General features: G+C 33.5%; 1 protein-coding gene across 1 annotated transcript; it reads left to right on the forward strand.

Annotated features, from left to right (window-relative positions):
• The first annotated feature begins 11360 nt into the window (after nt 1–11360).
• On the forward strand, nt 11361–11912 carry LOC131949570 (DNA-directed RNA polymerase II subunit RPB4-like). Its single transcript, XM_059311415.1, has one exon. The coding sequence runs from the start codon at nt 11361–11363 to the stop codon at nt 11802–11804; it is 444 nt and encodes a 147-aa protein (XP_059167398.1). The 3' UTR covers nt 11805–11912.
• The last annotated feature ends 5447 nt before the right edge of the window (nt 11913–17359 follow it).

Raw genomic sequence — 17359 nt, forward strand, 5'->3', positions numbered from 1 at the left:
ATTAATTTTAAAAAAATTACAATACAGAAACAAATACAACTGATGAGGCACCTCTATTTAAATTTAATTATGAGCAAACTGCGTAGTGGTGGGGAAATTTTGACGTCATCACGATGAAGTAGTAGTATTCTTACAGTTTGGGCGATAGTGATTACGATTACAAATTATATGAAACAGTTACAACCCCCCTCCCCCATGGACCCCTCTGTAAAAAAATATTGTCATAATACCACTGCTACTTATTTAAATCTATTTCTGTAATATATATTTGTGTAATATATATTTGTGTAATATATATGTATGTTTAAAACAGTCATCTAGAAACTGACGCTATGTTCACTCTGAGTTGGTTATCTCCCCCCCCCCCCCCTCACCACCACAATTGTGTAGAGCGACATTAATGTCACACCTATATATACACCGGGTTGGATAATTGACCTAAAGTGAACGGACAGTGGTGAATGAAGTTGAACCCCCCCCCCAACCCACCCCAAACTGATATGTTAAGTACATGTAGAAAAACGGGTAATGATGTACCAAAGTACCATGCCGCCAGAAAATTAGCTTTTTAAACGTAAAACTCTGTGAATATTGTTTTTGCAATTACCAGTAAAAAGTTGTGTGATCATTACAGTGATCTAACCAATACCTATCACTATGTTAAAAAAATGATCTTTAAAGAACACTAAGAAGCAGTAGTTAATTAAAATATATGATCTGAACTAAAAGACCCATATTTAATTAAACGTAGGATGTTATTCCGAATGTTTGTCTGTAGCATCGAAAAGCGTGGTTTTATACCAACTCTGATTTTAAAAACTTTCATTACGCTGTAATACTTTAGCATTTATGATGACGATATATTCAATTCTGATTATTGACAAAATTATTTTTAAACACAAATAGTGTTAAACAATTTCATTATAATCTCAAGTAATTATTTATTTGTTTTGACACTTATAATTAAATGTGTAGATATATACACATATTTATATTAAGAGAGTGATTATTTCCCCTATTCCACTTGTCTTAAATAATTTCCTAGGAATTATTATGTAAGAAATTTTTTTTACAAGAATTACAAAACAGATTGTGTTACGTTCATTGTTTTTGGTTGTAGTATATATATATATATATATATATATATATATATATATATATATATATATATATATATATATATATATATATATATATATATATATATATATGTGACGAGTCTATTTGCTTGTAGTGCCAAATGTTAACGAGTGTATTTACTCATTCTACACAACATCGACCACAATATAGATACTCGAAGATGCAGGTTTACCATTGATCCTTTTATTACATGAATCAAAAGAAATGCTTCACAATAATAGAATGAATCAACTGACCCCCAACCGTCCTCACTAGTCTTCACATAACCGAATGCACATGTCTATCGTCCCTATTAACACAATACGTCTACAACGTTCAGTAACCAACTTGATACTGCCACTCCTCCTCAACACGTCTCTACAGTTCGGCTTTCCCTTCTCAACTGTCGCCTTCCTATCTTATCTCTCCTCGTATTCGTACTCGTATTCGTACTCGTATTCATACTCGTATTCGTAATCGATTCTAATCGTTGCATCAGAATATTAATTGCGCAGCTTCTGTCGTACAATCCAATTATTAGACCACCTGCACTGTTACGTCAGACTGTGATCTACGCAGCGGCTTTGTGTTCGTTATCAGTTGCATCAGACTGTAATACGTTCTTAACAATAGTAACTAGGTCTACACTAGTTACATATATATATATATATATATATATATATATATATATATATATATATATATATATATACATATATATTTTGTTTAGATTGATACAATTTTTGTTTTGTCGGCCTACATTGTGTGTTTTTTCTTATTTTTTCTGAGTGCTACTTTCAATTTATTTTACATCACAGCGTAATGACATACAGCTAGTAATTATATATATATATATATATATATATATATATATATATATATATATATATATATATATATATATATAATACACGTACATAGAACGTGTTAAAAATTTGGCGCCTTTTTTTGCTCTTTTCGCTCCCCCTACAACGAAAACCTGGATACGCCTCTGCTTGTCATTCCCCCCCCCCCCCCCCCCCCCCCCCCGATCCCATCACAAAACCGACACTCGTAGTGGTATGATTCTACGTATTTAAGGTGTAACCTAACATAGTAGTATAAAAACCGTACTCTAAATAAGGCACTATATATACGGTGTCATAAATATAGTATTATAGAAAAATATAAAATAACGTGAGATGAAAAACAAAACATTGTTTAGACTTTAGAGAAAAGCACAGAGTACTTTGAAATTTTGTAAAATAAAGGCCGGTGTCTAGGACGTTTAAAAAGTTTAATGCATCTAGTTCAGAACCTAATTTGATTAATTAATTCATCAGAATTATTTTCAATTCTTTAATTTAAAATATTCGAGAAAGACAACTCATAACTACAATCCAAAATATCGTTAAGAAAGCTAATACATTCATAAATAATTAAATAAAAAGCAAACTAGTGTTTGTTTTTTGTTTTGTTAAAAAATATTAAAATTTATTTATACAACGATGTCAGTGTTAAAATTTTTTTTTTTAATTTAAACTTTTATTTGGACAATAAAAAAAAAATAAAAAAATAAAAATGTATCGTATATACGAAGTAAAGAGAACGTCTTGTAATCGTGCCGAAAATAATCGAGATTTTCACAGATATCGACGTTTTACACCTACGTGAGTCGGAGAAACATAGTTTTGCGATTTTGTCCGTACGTATGTGTGTGTGTATGTGTCTGTAAACACGATAACTTGAGTACTGTTACAGCTAGGTCAGGGGTCGGCAACCTGCGGCTCGCGAGCCGCATGCGACTCTTTTGATATCAAGATGCGGCTCTCCAGCTCCTTGAACAAATACTAATAATCTTAATAAAAAAAAAAAAATATTTGGAATAAAAAAATGTTAGTGGCTCTTTAAAACCAGGGAAATTTTGAAAATTGTAACTTTTGGCTCTTCCGCTTCAAAAGGTTGCCGACCCCTGAGATAGGTTGATGAAATGTATATTTAATATTTACTGTTTGTAAAAAACCAAAACCGCAAATCAGGGGAGGGTAAAGCTTGAGCAAGGTTTCGATTTGTGCCTTGTCATCTTCCCCCCCCCCCCCCTTCACCAAACCGACACTGGTATTAGCATGTTTTAACCTTTACAATTGTTTCCTAATACAGTACTATAAATACAGTAATTTAAATAAGGCGCTATATATAATATAATAAAGTGTCTTAAATAGAGTATTATAGATACTTTAGCCCTTATATTCATAAATATATTTGTATATGGAAAATGTAGGCTTTTATCTTGCTCATTTAAATTTCATGTTAATTAATTTAATTAAATCAGAACCAAGAACTTTTAAAATTAATTCGCTTACGCTTATTTCCACTTATAAATTTAAATTAACCAAGAAAAATAACCTACAAGTTTGCTCCCGAAAATGGCTAAATGTACAAAGAAATTCATAAATAATTTTTAGAAATATAAAACATTGCTTGCAGTGTAAATCAAAACTAGAATATTTTTAAAAATCTTATAAAAGGATTGTTTAGCCTTGGTTTTGTAATTTTAAATTATTATCAGGCTCAAATTTTAATTGCAAACAGCTAGCTGAATTAAATAATTGAATTATAGACATGATGAGAAAGTTTAGTTTTAACAATGTCCATATACATATATATATATATATATATATATATATATATATATATATATATATATATATATATATATATATATATATATATGTACACACACACACACACATATCTACTAGCCACCGGCACACGTTACACGTGAATTATAGGCCTATATGTTTGTTATGCTATACCCGTTTGAGAAAAATATGTTATGAAATAATTATTGGTAAAAACGCAATGTGCTTTACTACACGTTGAACGATATTAGTGAAAAAGCAAACAAATAACTAAATAGTAAAATATCCACACACATTTAGTATAACATAGGCTACCAATACAATTAGAAAAAATGATAAATAAATCTAGAACACTAGAATTAAGAACGAAGAAGACGAAGAAAATATAAAAAAATAATTTAAGATGTCATGTTATCTGAAACTACTGAAGCAAACTTACACCATCTAATTTACAATGATTGTTTCACTGGTGTCACCCTCCCAACCCCCCCCCCCCCACACACACACACACACACACGCACCTCTACGCACAGAAATAAAAAATAATGGGAGTGGGCAAATGGGAGGGAAAAAACAACTATAATATGCCTATTATAGTGACAGACAAACTAAAGTTATATGGCATAACATATACAGACAGCCCGACGACAGAAAACAAAGACACATGGACAAATCTGACGGACAAAATCAATCACACACTAGCCAAATACAAAAATTGTAATACAACAATATTCACTAGGGCAGCTCTAGTCAATAGATACGCCTTCCCAAAATAATCTGCACCGCAACAAACAGCACAATACCCAACAGATTTATCAAGGAAACAAACAAAAGCATTAGGGATTTTATTTTCAAAGGTACAATTAGGAACATTAACCACCAAACACTATTACAGAATATATTAAACGGAGGCATAGGTTTGCACGACATCAACACAAAAATTAACGCCTTTAGAATCAAACACCTAGATAGAATTAGAATAGAACCGCACTATCACCCTTTAGCACAATATTACATAGGTCACAGAATAAACACGATTCTAAAGACAAACAATATGACACCACACTATGGGGGGGGGGGGGGGGGGTAGATATAGGAAGTTTTTATAAAGATGTTTTAAAACTATTTAAGATAAATAAAAACATAATAGGGGAGAAAACTAAGAAAATCTTTATTACTTTAGTAGAACGAAACCTACAGCCCCTACAAAATAGAATTAAATGGGCAAAATAATTTAATACATCAGACATTAGCGACACATTTAAAAACTTACACAACAGAAACAACACACATAAAGAAAAAGAAATAGGATACAGGCTCATCTACAACACTACACCCATCTCCAGAAACACCAAAGCAAACACGAATACTAAAATAACTTGTCAAATATGTAAACAACAGATACAAGAAACAGAAAAACATATCTATCTAGAATGTAAAACACTATTAAAAGCACGACAAACCTTAGGAACAATATTAGAAGCCTCCAACACAGACACTTTAAACAAAGCAATTGCCCTAAACTATATAAAGAAATCCAAAAACAAAACAGACAATGACAACAAAATTACTGCTACAGCTATTTTTAGGCAGACAGTATGGACTACGAGAAACAAATGTAAATTTGAATCAAAGACGTACAGCGACATGGACATAGACGCCATATTCAGAGCAGTAGTTACCAAAAGACTGGGTAACATAGTTATGATCTAAGTCTCTGCCCCCTTTTACACTAATCTCATTCCTTCAATGTTTAGGTTTGAGTCGGGGAGACTGGAAAAGGAATGTCTAGAACCTTTCATTGAATGTGTTTATAGTTTCTATTTTCTTTTTAACTCTGGATTTTCTTGCCTCTTGTTTGTATGCATATTCGGTATTTTCTCTGACACAGGGAAACCCACATGAGCCATACATGTTTTTCATTCTTTCTCTATTTGTAGGGGAAGTAATCAAGTTTATAGTAAGGTATTTAAGTTGGATGCAGTTATTTACCTTTATTCTCATGTTACTCCAAACTAACAATACTAATTTTAACCCTAACCACTATATTTTCAGCAATTACGGTCTCTTATCATTGACAATAAATTGCAACGGTTCTTCTTTCCATACTAAACGTATTTTTTATGATTAACATGTTTCTGATATTTTAATTAAGTTTTATCTCATTTATTTCATGTGATATCCCGGTAAATGGTATTAAAGCATAGTAGCTGGTTTTTTGGAAAGGGAAATAACCAAATAAATATTGTAGCTTTTAGGGAAACTGAGTTATATACCTTTTTACTTTCTCGTATATACGAAGTATAGAGAAAGTCTTGTAATCGTGCAAAAAAAAAATCGAGATTTTTGCAAATCTCGACGTTTTACATCTCACTGATACGGAAAAACATAATTTTGCAATCTTGTCCGTATGTCTGTGTGTCCGTGTGTGTGTGTGTGTGTGTGTCCGTGTGTAAACACGATAACTTGATTACCGTTACAGCTAGGTTGATGAAATTTCATATACAAGTATTATATCAAAATCGTAGATCCGTATCAACTTTTGAGCGATTTCGGATAACCGGAAGTGGTACTTTTTCTACTTTGAATTTTTCAACAGCCTATAACTTGAGTACTATTTCAGATAGATAAATGAAATTTCACATGTAAGTAAAAGATCTAATTCTCTACCTTCTGTCAAATTTTGAGTAATTTCCGTTGACCGGAAGTAGTACTTTACGCTACTTCCGATTTCTCAAAAAACTAATGTAAATTTATAAAGTACTAATACTATTGCGCACTATTATACACACCTTTATTAGGCGTTCGCTTGGTGCGCAATTGTTTTTTACTGAGATTCTATTCTATTTTTAAAAGTTTCAGTATTTAAAATGGATTAAAGATCATAACTATATCCCCAGTTACCATCCCCTGTTGTTTTATATAAGAATATTCGAGAAAGTTTAGGGGAGATCACTACGGGTTTATTTTACAATTGCACCAAAATATCTAAATTACTTTAATTCAAAACCATCCTATTTATAATATTGCGGATTATGATCATTTCTGACAATTTCTAGGGTCTTCTTTCCCTTCTCAGTTTAATTTGGTTTTTGTCATAATTTCTGTAATAATGTTAACTATTATTACTTTTATCTATTAAAGTAAAAGTAAAGTTTCCCTTTCAAACCTGCCGGTCTATGGGGCAAGTGAAGTAGAGTTCACTTGTTTCTGTGACCTCGGCATATGAAGAGATAGTGTGGTCAGCACTATGCCCAGCCGCCTTTACTTTCCCTAACGTGAGTTAGGTACCCATCAGAGTTGGGTGGACTCAGGGACGATCTACTGACTTGAACCCGGATTCGAACTCGAGACTTACGGGTTAGCAGTCCAGCTCTCTACCGCTAGACCACTCAGCCCACTTTTATCTATTATCTGGATGAATACATAAATAAAACGAGTAGGGGAGGTAACCAAATTATTACTACAGCCGTTAGGGAGATAGAGTTATATACCTTTTAATTTACCTTGATATCACATATTTACTACTAAAACTGTAAAATGCGTTCAATTCCATGAATCGTACTTTAAATGCAAGCTTAATTAACTGTTCAATTTGTTTTGAATTCATACATTTTCAAAATTTTAAATTCTGTTAACAACTAAAATAAATAAAACAATAAACAAAAAAAAATAATAATAAAATAAAACGAAGACTGTCTGCAGATGATAGGCACAAATGGAAAGTGTGAATGCTTATAATTACTTAATGTATATAATATATTGTGTTTCATATACTTTCATGTACATATTCTGTATAAAAAACAGTATCTTTTCCCACTTCAGGAAACCCACACCAACGTCTGAAGCCAAATTTTGGTGTTTATGAAATATACTATAACCTACCAGTTCTATTATTGAATTCAAATCTCATTTAATGTATAACTATTACCTTTCAGAACCAGCAAAGATTTCATGTTCCTGGAAACTAACTCCCCCTCTCCTTCCAAAATTTCTACGATTTTATTTCTGTATTTAATATGTAAATATCAGAATGAATGATTAAGGATGAAAATTTCAGAATAGTTGAAATTGTAAATCTGCGACAGTCTTCAAAAGTCGAATGATGAAAGTAGAAAACAAAATCAGCCAGTGCCCATACACATTGGCTGGGCAAGCTGAAAATACAAATCTACAAAACTAAAAAAAAAAAAAAAATCATATTTACTTTCTCGTATACTTAAAATTTATATCATTTTAATTCTCTGTAATTCCAAATTTATTTCAGCTTTAAAAACCCTATTCCCACCCCCACTCCCCCCCCCATACACACACACACACACCTCTCCAGAGGCGTAGCGAGGGGGGGGGACATATGTCCCCGGGCGCCGACCTTAGGGGGGGCGCCAAATTGAAAGTTTGAGGGTGGGGGGGGGGTGCAAATGAAAAGTTCGAGGGGGGGTGCTAATGAAAAGTTTGAGGGGGGGGGTGCAAATGAAAAGTTCGAGGGGGGGGGTGCAAATGAAAAGTTCGAGGGGGGGGGGGGTGCAAATCGAAAATTTGCTCCCGAGGGGGGCGCCAAATTGAAAGTATGTCCCCGGGCGCCGGGAAGGGTCGCTACGCCTCTGCACCTCTCAGCCCACCACGCCGATGGGGAAAAATCCCTTGAATCATCATTTAATTACACATTTGCATTTTCATGTTATTTGTTTGTTTTTTTGTTTTTTTTTTTGTATTTAGACGTTTTGAAATGGATCTATGTATAAGTAAACCATCTTAAAAGAATAAAATTAAGCTAAAAGTAAGAAAGAAATATTACTATTGTAAATCTGTATCAGTCCTCACAAACCGATGATGAAAACTGTAATACTAAAGCGAACATACTAGGCAAACTGACTCTGTAAATTACATGTCTGATTTTGAAAAAGAGAAAACTAAAAAACAAAACAAAAACAAATAAATTTACATTCTCGTATACGAAGCATAAAGGAAGTATTGTGATCGTGCAAAAAAAAATAATCGAGATTTTCACAGATATCGACGTTTTACACCTCCCTGAGTCGGAGAAACATAGTTTTGCAAATTTATCCGTACGTCTGTGTGTGTGTGTCTGTAAACACGATAACTTGAGTACCGTTACACCTAGGTTGATGATATTTATATTTAAGATTTACTGTTTGTAGAAAACCACACCGCAAATCAGGGAGGGTAAAGCTAGAGCAAGGTTTCGGTTTATGCCTTGTCACCCCCCCCCCCCCATCACCAAACCGACACTGGTATTGGCATATTTTTACCTTTAAAAATGTTTCCTAATACAGTACTATAAATACAGTAATTTAAATATGACACTATATATAATATAATAAAGTGTCGTAAATACAGTATTATAGATTCTTTAGCTCTTATATATTCTTAGATACATTTGTATATGGAAAAAGCAGGCTTTTATCTTGCTCTTTTAAATTTCATGTTAATTAATTAAATTAAATCAGAACCAAGAACTTTTTTTAAATAATTCGCTTACGCTGATTTCCACTTATACATTTAAATTAACCAAGAAGAATAACCTACGAGTTTGCTCCCAAAAATGGCTAAATGTACAAAGAAATTCATAAATAATTTTTAAAAATACAAAACATTGTTGACAGTGTAAATCACAACTAGAATATATTTTATTATGTTATAAAAGGGATTGCTTAGCCTTTGCTTTGTAATTTTAAATTATTATTAGGCTCAAGTTTTAATTGCAAACAGCTAGCTGAGTTAAAGAATTGACTTATTGATACGATAAGAAAGTTCAGTTTAAGCAATGTATACCTATTGATAGACGCTTGACACAACACTCCGTGTAGCTCTGTTGTTTTAATTTATTTATAAAAGAATGTAATTGAAAATAGTACATACTCTTGGTCTATGCCAGGGGTCGGCAACCTTTACGGGTGTAAGAGCCTAAAGTTTCAATTTACAAAATTTCCCCGTTTTTAAAGAGCCATTAATATTTGTCCTTCCATATTAAGGTATTCGATTAGAATAAGCAAAATAATTATTTGTTTATGGGTTTAAGTATGAAAATATATGTATTCATATAAAAACATACACATGTTTCGCACAAAACATAATGAAGTATTTCAACTAGTTCTTTCAGGATAATAAAAACCAATTATAAAACTATCCCTACCCAGTTTAGAGGCTAATAACTATAAGAATATGCCACTCAAGTCAAATAAATGCACGATAAAACATACAAAAATGCCTTCTGATTAAAATAAACTTTACTATTGAAAATATTTGGAAAAAAAAGCACTTTGGTAGTTGAAAGCATGGAACCACTGCCACGGGGCTGGCCACATGCAGCTGTCTGTTGTTTGTATACGCTCTACTCCACCTATTCTTAGTGTTTTTATTTTGTTTAAAGTTGTTTTCAAGTATAATATCTTTATGAGTTATGAAAATAAAATAATATCATTATTATGGAACTGGCGAGCCGCATCCTGACATCAAAAGAGCCGGATGCGGCTCGCGAGCCGCAGGTTGCCGACCCCTGGCCTATCATATAACTTAATAAAAGTGTATGGTCGACCCTATAACTTAATAGTAGTGTAGGGCCCATTACATAATAGAAGAGTATGGCTGATCATATAACTTATTAGTAGTGTATGGCCCATTACATAACTTAATAGAAGAGTATTGCCGAATATATAACTTAATAGTAATGTCGGGCTCATTACATAACTTAATAGTAATGTATGGCTGATCGTATAACTTATTAGTAGTGTATGGCCCATTACATAACTTAATAGAAGAGTATTGCCGAATATATAACTTAATAGTAATGTATGGCTGATCGTATAACTTATTAGTAGTGTATGGCCCATTACATAACTTAATAGAAGAGGATTTCCGAACATATAACTTAGTAGTAATGTACGGCTGATCATGTAACTTAATATAAGGGTGGTGTTAGTAATGGTGTTTGAAATGACTTTGGTAATAAAGTTGGTTATGGTGTTGATAACGGCATTGGAAAAGGAAATGGCCCAAAAAATTCAAATAATTCTCCACAAAACAAAGCAGTTGTTGTTTTATTTTGGGGGTTTATCTCTCTTTTTTATTGCCTTATAACCGGATCATCAGTCACGCTGAGAGCCGTATTTCATGGGATTTATATTCATAGATACATTTGTATATGAAAAATGTAGGCCTATATCTTGCTCATTTAAATTTCAGATGTAGTTTATGTAATTATATCCAAATCAAAAAAAAAAAATAATTAATTCGCCTACGTCAATATTCATTTATACATTTAGATTAACCAAGAAGGATAACCTATAACTTTGATCCCAAAAAGGCTACATGTACAAAGAAATTCATAAATAATTTTAAAAAATATAAAACATTGTTTACAGTGTAAATTAAAACAATAATATTTTTAATGTCTTAGAAAAAAGAGTGCATAGGCTTAGTTTTGTTATTTTAAATTATTATCAGGCTCAAGTTTTAATTGCAAACAGCTAGCTGAATTTAAAAAATGTCTTGTTGACATGATGAGAAAGTTCGGTTTTAACAATGTCCATAATGTGAATTCTTGACAAAACACTCCGTGTTGTTCTGTTGTTTTTTGAAGTAACTCTTATTTACAAAATGGCTGCGCAATCTCAACAACAATCTGGTACTAGATCTAGTGATAATCAAGAAGAGGGTGCATCCGAGTTACAATTTCCAAAAGAATTTGAAAATGCAGAAACATTGCTGATATCAGAAGTACAAATGTTGTTAGATCACAGAAAAAAAAAACTAAATGAAAGCGCTGAAGAAGAGCAAGAGCAATCTGAAGTGTTCACAAAGACTTTGAATTATCGTGAGAGGTTCAGCAAATTTAAAAATAGAGAAACGATTGCATCCGTAAGAAGTTTGTTGATCCAGAAAAAACTCCATAAATTTGAACTGGCAGCTTTAGCAAACCTTTGTCCAGAAACAGCTGAAGAAGTAAAATCATTGATACCTAGTTTGGAGGCAAGGTTTGAAGATGATGAGCTGCAGCAGATTTTGGATGATATACAAACTAAAAGAAGTTTTCAGTATTAAAGTTTGTGTGCTTGATCAAATGTTGTGTAAAGGGGAACCAAAACATGGTTTTAATAGTTTTATCATTGCCAATTGTGTCATTATTTTTTAATAAACTCTTTTTGCTTACTTATAAAAAAATAAAAATAAAAAAAAAAAAAAAAAAAAGTAGTCCTGTTGTTTTAATTCATTTAAAAAGAAGATAATTGAAAATAGTACATACTCTAGGTCCTAGGCAGTGGCGTCCCCAGGTTTGGTGTATCCCCCCCCCCCCCCACCGAACAATAAATATATAGTCATCAGCACCAGTTACACGTGAATTATACGAAGTATAGAAAAAGTCTTGTAATCTTGCAAAAAAATTAAAATCGAGATTTTTACAAATCTCGACGGTTTACACCTCCATGAGTCGGAAAAACATATTTTTGCAATCTTGTCCATATGTCATATGTCTGTGTGTCTGTAAACACGATAACTTGAGTACCGATACAGCTAGGTTGATGAAATTTTATATATAAGTAGTTTATCAAAATCGTAGATCTGTATCAAATTTTTTAGTGATTTCCGATAACCGGAAGTGGTACTTTTTGTACTTTGAATTTTTCAACAGCCTATAATTTGAGTACTATTTCAGATAGATAAATGAAATTTCACATGTAAGTACAAAATCTAATCCTCTACCTTCTGTCAAATTGTGAGTAATTTCCGTTGGCCGGAAGTAGTAATTTACGCTATTTCCGATTTTTTCAAAAAGCGCATGTAAATTTATAAAGTACTTATAAAATTCCGCACTATTATGCATATTTTGTTTTTTCGTTCGCTTGGTGCGCAATTCTTTTTCTACGAGATTCTATTCTATTTTTAAAAGTTTAAGTAATTAAAAATCATGTCTATATTCCCAGTTGCCATACCACGTAGTGTTATATAAGAATATTCGAGAAAGTTTAGGGGAGATCACTCCCGGTTTATTTTCAGTACTTTAGATTTTCTAAATTTACAATAGAGTTGCACGACTAAAAAACTATTGCGCACCTAATGAACGTGATAACGCGCGTATAATAGTGCGGAATCGTTGTATAAGACTGCCTACTAATCTGGACATAGTTTTAATTAATTCATAAAATATTAATTAGGCATCCAATTAATTCAAATATAATGTCAGATTGCATTGTCTTCATGTCTTGACCCACATACCAACTTTGAATCGAATCTCTGAGTTTAAAGTGCCCAAAATCGAGATCCTGTGTTGGTATTCGATATCTCGAGTCTTTCACAGCCCGTCTCTTCAATCTTATGCCACAGCGATTGCAAAAAAAGTGCCTGTGTATGGCTGATCATATAACTTAATACAAGTGTAGAGCACATCATATAACCTAATATTAGTGTAGGGCCCATTACATAACTTAATACAAGAGTATTGTCGAAGATATAACTTAATAATAATGTACGGCTGATCATGTAACTTAATATAAGGTTGGTGTTAGTAATGGTGTTTGAAATGATTTTGGTAATAAAGTTGGTTATGTTGTTGATAACGGCTTTGGAAAAGGAAATGGCCCAACAAATTCAAATAATTCTCCACCAAACAAAGCAGTGGTTGTTTTATTTTGGAGTTTTCTTTCTTAGATGGGTTGCTATCCCTTGATTTACCAGGATTTGTTTTTGTTCTTTTAAAAAGGAGATTTTAATATTAATTTTTTTGGACAGGTGACAAGATCCACGTGATCGGGGGGTCAAATGTCGAGACAGGTGACCCGGTTCTAATGACAGAACACATTGACCTGATCAAGGGCATATGGCAGGATGATTTCCTCTTCAAGAAATGTACTTTTTAAATTGCCTTATAACCGGATCATTAGTCACGCTGAGAGCCGTGTTCCATTGTTTAAGTAATTACGTATAGGGCTGGGGGGAGGGGGTGGGGATAGATAAACTTAATTTATAAGTGAAAAATATTGCACCATAACTAACAGTGGTCTCACTTTAATTACATATCTCTTCATGTAACATAGCTGTTTCACTTATTCAGCTTTATACAAATAACAATCTAACTTTACATATCCTTACACATAACATAGCAGACTCACTTTAGTTACATATCCTTACACGTATCAAAGTATTCTCACTTCACGTATCCCTTCATATATCATAGCAGTCTCACTTTATTTATTTCTCCCTACATATACAATAGCGGTCTTACTTTATTTAAATATTCCTACATACATCATAGCAGTCTCACTTTATTTACATATCTCCACACGTATCACCATCAACTACTCACCATGTACTCACCATTGTTGTGTTGTAAACATGTACTTAAATATTGTACATATATATTTATTTCGTCCACAACGCAAAAGTCGAAGTCTTACAGTAACTGGTGTGTTTTCTGCTCATGCACGTGCAGGTGACGTGTCCAACGTGAGCTGTGTGCTGGTGGACGTGCCTAAAGTCCCCATGGAGGAGCGTAGGGTTGTCCAGAAGCTTCGATGGGTCATGTGGTGACGTCACTTCAAAACAAATGTTTATATTATTTATGAGCTGTCATGACCAATGTATAAATGTTGTCACGTATGGACCACAATATCAACATAAATAAATGTAGCTGGTCCCCAAAAACGAAGGCCACGAATCACTAATTTATTCTTTAATTTAAATGAAATCATAATTCTGCAATGTTTCTTCTTATTATTTTTTGTATATGGGTCGTCCTTAAAAAACGTCACATTTTTTTTTGGAGGATTTTAAAACCCACTCCTCCCCACCGTCACACCTCGTCACAAAAAGCCAAACCGCTCCTAAAATTACGTCACACCCCAGCATACCACCCGCTCCCCCCCCCCCCCGCTCCCTCAAAATTGCCAACTAAACTCTGATGGGTACCTAACTCACGTTAGAGAAAGTAAAAGCGGCTGATCATGGTGCTGACCACACCATCTCGTTATATGCCGAGGTCACAGAAACAACTGATCTCTACTTCACTATAGACAGTCAAGTTTGAAAAGGGAACTTACTTTCGGTCAAGCAAAAGATGAAAAAATATTCATTTATCTGAAAAAAACAAACATTTGAAATGTGTGGTTGCAGCCCTTTGCTCCCCATGGGCCACAAAGGAATGATGAAGATGACGATGAATTCCTAATTTGATTGTTAGAAACTTGATTGTTAGAAACCTGAAGGTCTCTGTTACAGAGGAATCAACCTACAGTAGTTGATTGGCCATTCTGGGGATTAAGTTTGAACGGGACCCTTAATCTGACCCCGGCATTGGCATGTTTATATATTTTACGGCACTTTTTTCTGTGCCTAAAAGCCTAATGTACGTATACACAGTTACCCTATACTGCGCTATATAGTAATTGAAAATGTTGAATCCCACAAATCATCGAATCTAATTAACACATGATAAGCACCGAATCTAACATGTCGGATATCGAATAAAACTACTAGATCGATACCACTGTACCGGCGTTTAATTAATCACAATAAAGATTACATACCTTGATAGCGAACTTGTTTATTTTTTTAAAATATTGACATATTTGTTGATAGAATCTCGGTTCATGTTTAACTCTTTATATCAGGTAAGGGCAATGTTAAATTACTTTGAAAAGCTAATATAAGAGATAAACAATAAAATATTATTAATTATTCAGCAATATGTTTATTTTCTGTATTAAATGTACTGTAGAGAAGACGAAGAATTCCCTTTTTTCGAACGCCTCTAAAAACAGCATCAAACTTGCAAGGTTATTTTATTCATGAAAGATGTCAGTTTGCTTTAAACACGTAGCCACATATTTGACTATCAAATACAAACTAAGAAACATTTTCCCACTTTAGCCTTTATATTCATAGATACATTTGTATATGGAAAATGTAGGCGTATATCTTGCTCATTTAAATTTCAGATGAATTATATTCAAATCAAGAAAATGTATTTAATTAATTCGCCTACGGTAATTTCCATTTATAAATTTTAATTAACCAAAAAGGATAACCTATAAATTTGCTCCCAAAAATGGCTAAATGTACAAAGAAATTCATAAATAATTTTAAAAGCTACAAAGCATTATTTACAGTATAAATTAAAACAGAATTATTTTAATCCTTATAAAAATGATTGATTAAACTTTTGTTTTGTAATTGTAGATTATCATCAGGTTCAAATTTTAATTGCTAACAGCTAGCTAAATTAAAGAATTGAATTGTAGACATGATGAAAAAGTTCAGTTTTAATAATGTTTTCCATTTACATATTCGAGTCACAACTCTCCGTGTAGCTCTGTTGTTTTAATTTACTTAAAAAGAAAACAATGAAAAATAGTACATACTCTAAGTCCATGGCCATGGGTCGGCAACCTGCGGCTCGCGAGTCGCATGCGGCTCTTTTGATGTCAAGGTGCGGCTCTTCAACTCAAGCACAAATATTAATAATTATAGTATTTCGTTTTTAAAACTCTTAAAAGTTATAGTCTGCAACACTCGGTAATGAACGATATAATAATAAATATAAACAATAAACACTCGCTATTTTATTAGAATATTTATTTACTCCCAAAATACTTCCTTTTTTTTATAAAACTGAGTTACTTAAATGTAAACAAAACTGTGTTTAGGTCATATTTATCGCGGCACTGGTTACCTACACTACCGCCCATCACCATGGCCTGCTGTATGAAAGCCTTGAGTGTAACTTAGTGTAAGTTAATCATTCACCGTTAATCACTCACAACCTAAGTGTCGAGGACGGAAAGTAGCGCTCTAGTGAACCTGATTACACTACCGCTTGGTTTAATCATCGAATGTCGTATTGTAGAATGCTCCTTAAAATAAGGTAGGCGCTTAGTACTCGCAAGATAGCCCTGGTCGCCAAATCGCAACCTGCAGAGACGTCGAAGACGCGCCTGATTCATTTAGTGAGCGATTATAGCAACCTATTGTATCTATAGCCTATCACGCCATGGTGCTCACGACTAAGCCCGGGGCGCCAAATCGCCCCCTGCCAAAAAGCCGGAGTGAATGATTTGATTAAGTCAACGATTGTTGTTTCCTATCATGTCTTTAGTGTACAGCCTTTTTTATAAAACGAAAGTAGGCGCCTTATTGCTCGCATGTGAGCCCAGGGCGCTTTGGGTCGCGCAATCGACGAGGCTCCGGCGGTTGCGTTTGTTGCTGTTTTGGTTCTGAATATACTAGTACTCCTTACCCGCTTTGCAGCACGCCCGATTAAAGGATGCCAAGTGCTAACATAGCCGATATGGAACTCTTGTCGCCAAAACATGAATTGACATAAAATGCACTCTCCCTGGCGCCGCAAATAGTAATATTTTTTTTTATTTCGCAGAAATCTTCTCGTGAGTATTCTCACCCATACTCCACAAGTTTCATGGCACTCGGATGAACGGTGTTGAACCGCATCCGACTTTTATTTTTTATATACAGTATATATATAGGCCTATAGAACAATAGAATAGCGCCCTGCCGGGGTGCCATACATGCGAATTTAACATTTTCTTTTCTCAGATAACTTCACAAGAGTAATCTGAACAACTTCCCAAAGTTTCATGGCGATT

This window comes from Physella acuta, unplaced genomic scaffold (assembly GCF_028476545.2).
Source record: "Physella acuta isolate Inbredline_101_S28 unplaced genomic scaffold, ASM2847654v3 ptg000700l, whole genome shotgun sequence".
NCBI classification, from domain to species: domain Eukaryota; kingdom Metazoa; phylum Mollusca; class Gastropoda; family Physidae; genus Physella; species Physella acuta.

What these genes read in the sequence shown, in the direction of transcription:
- LOC131949570 (XM_059311415.1), top strand. Translation starts at nt 11,361, where the DNA reads ATGGCTGCGCAATCTCAACAACAATCTGGTACTAGATCTAGTGATAAT.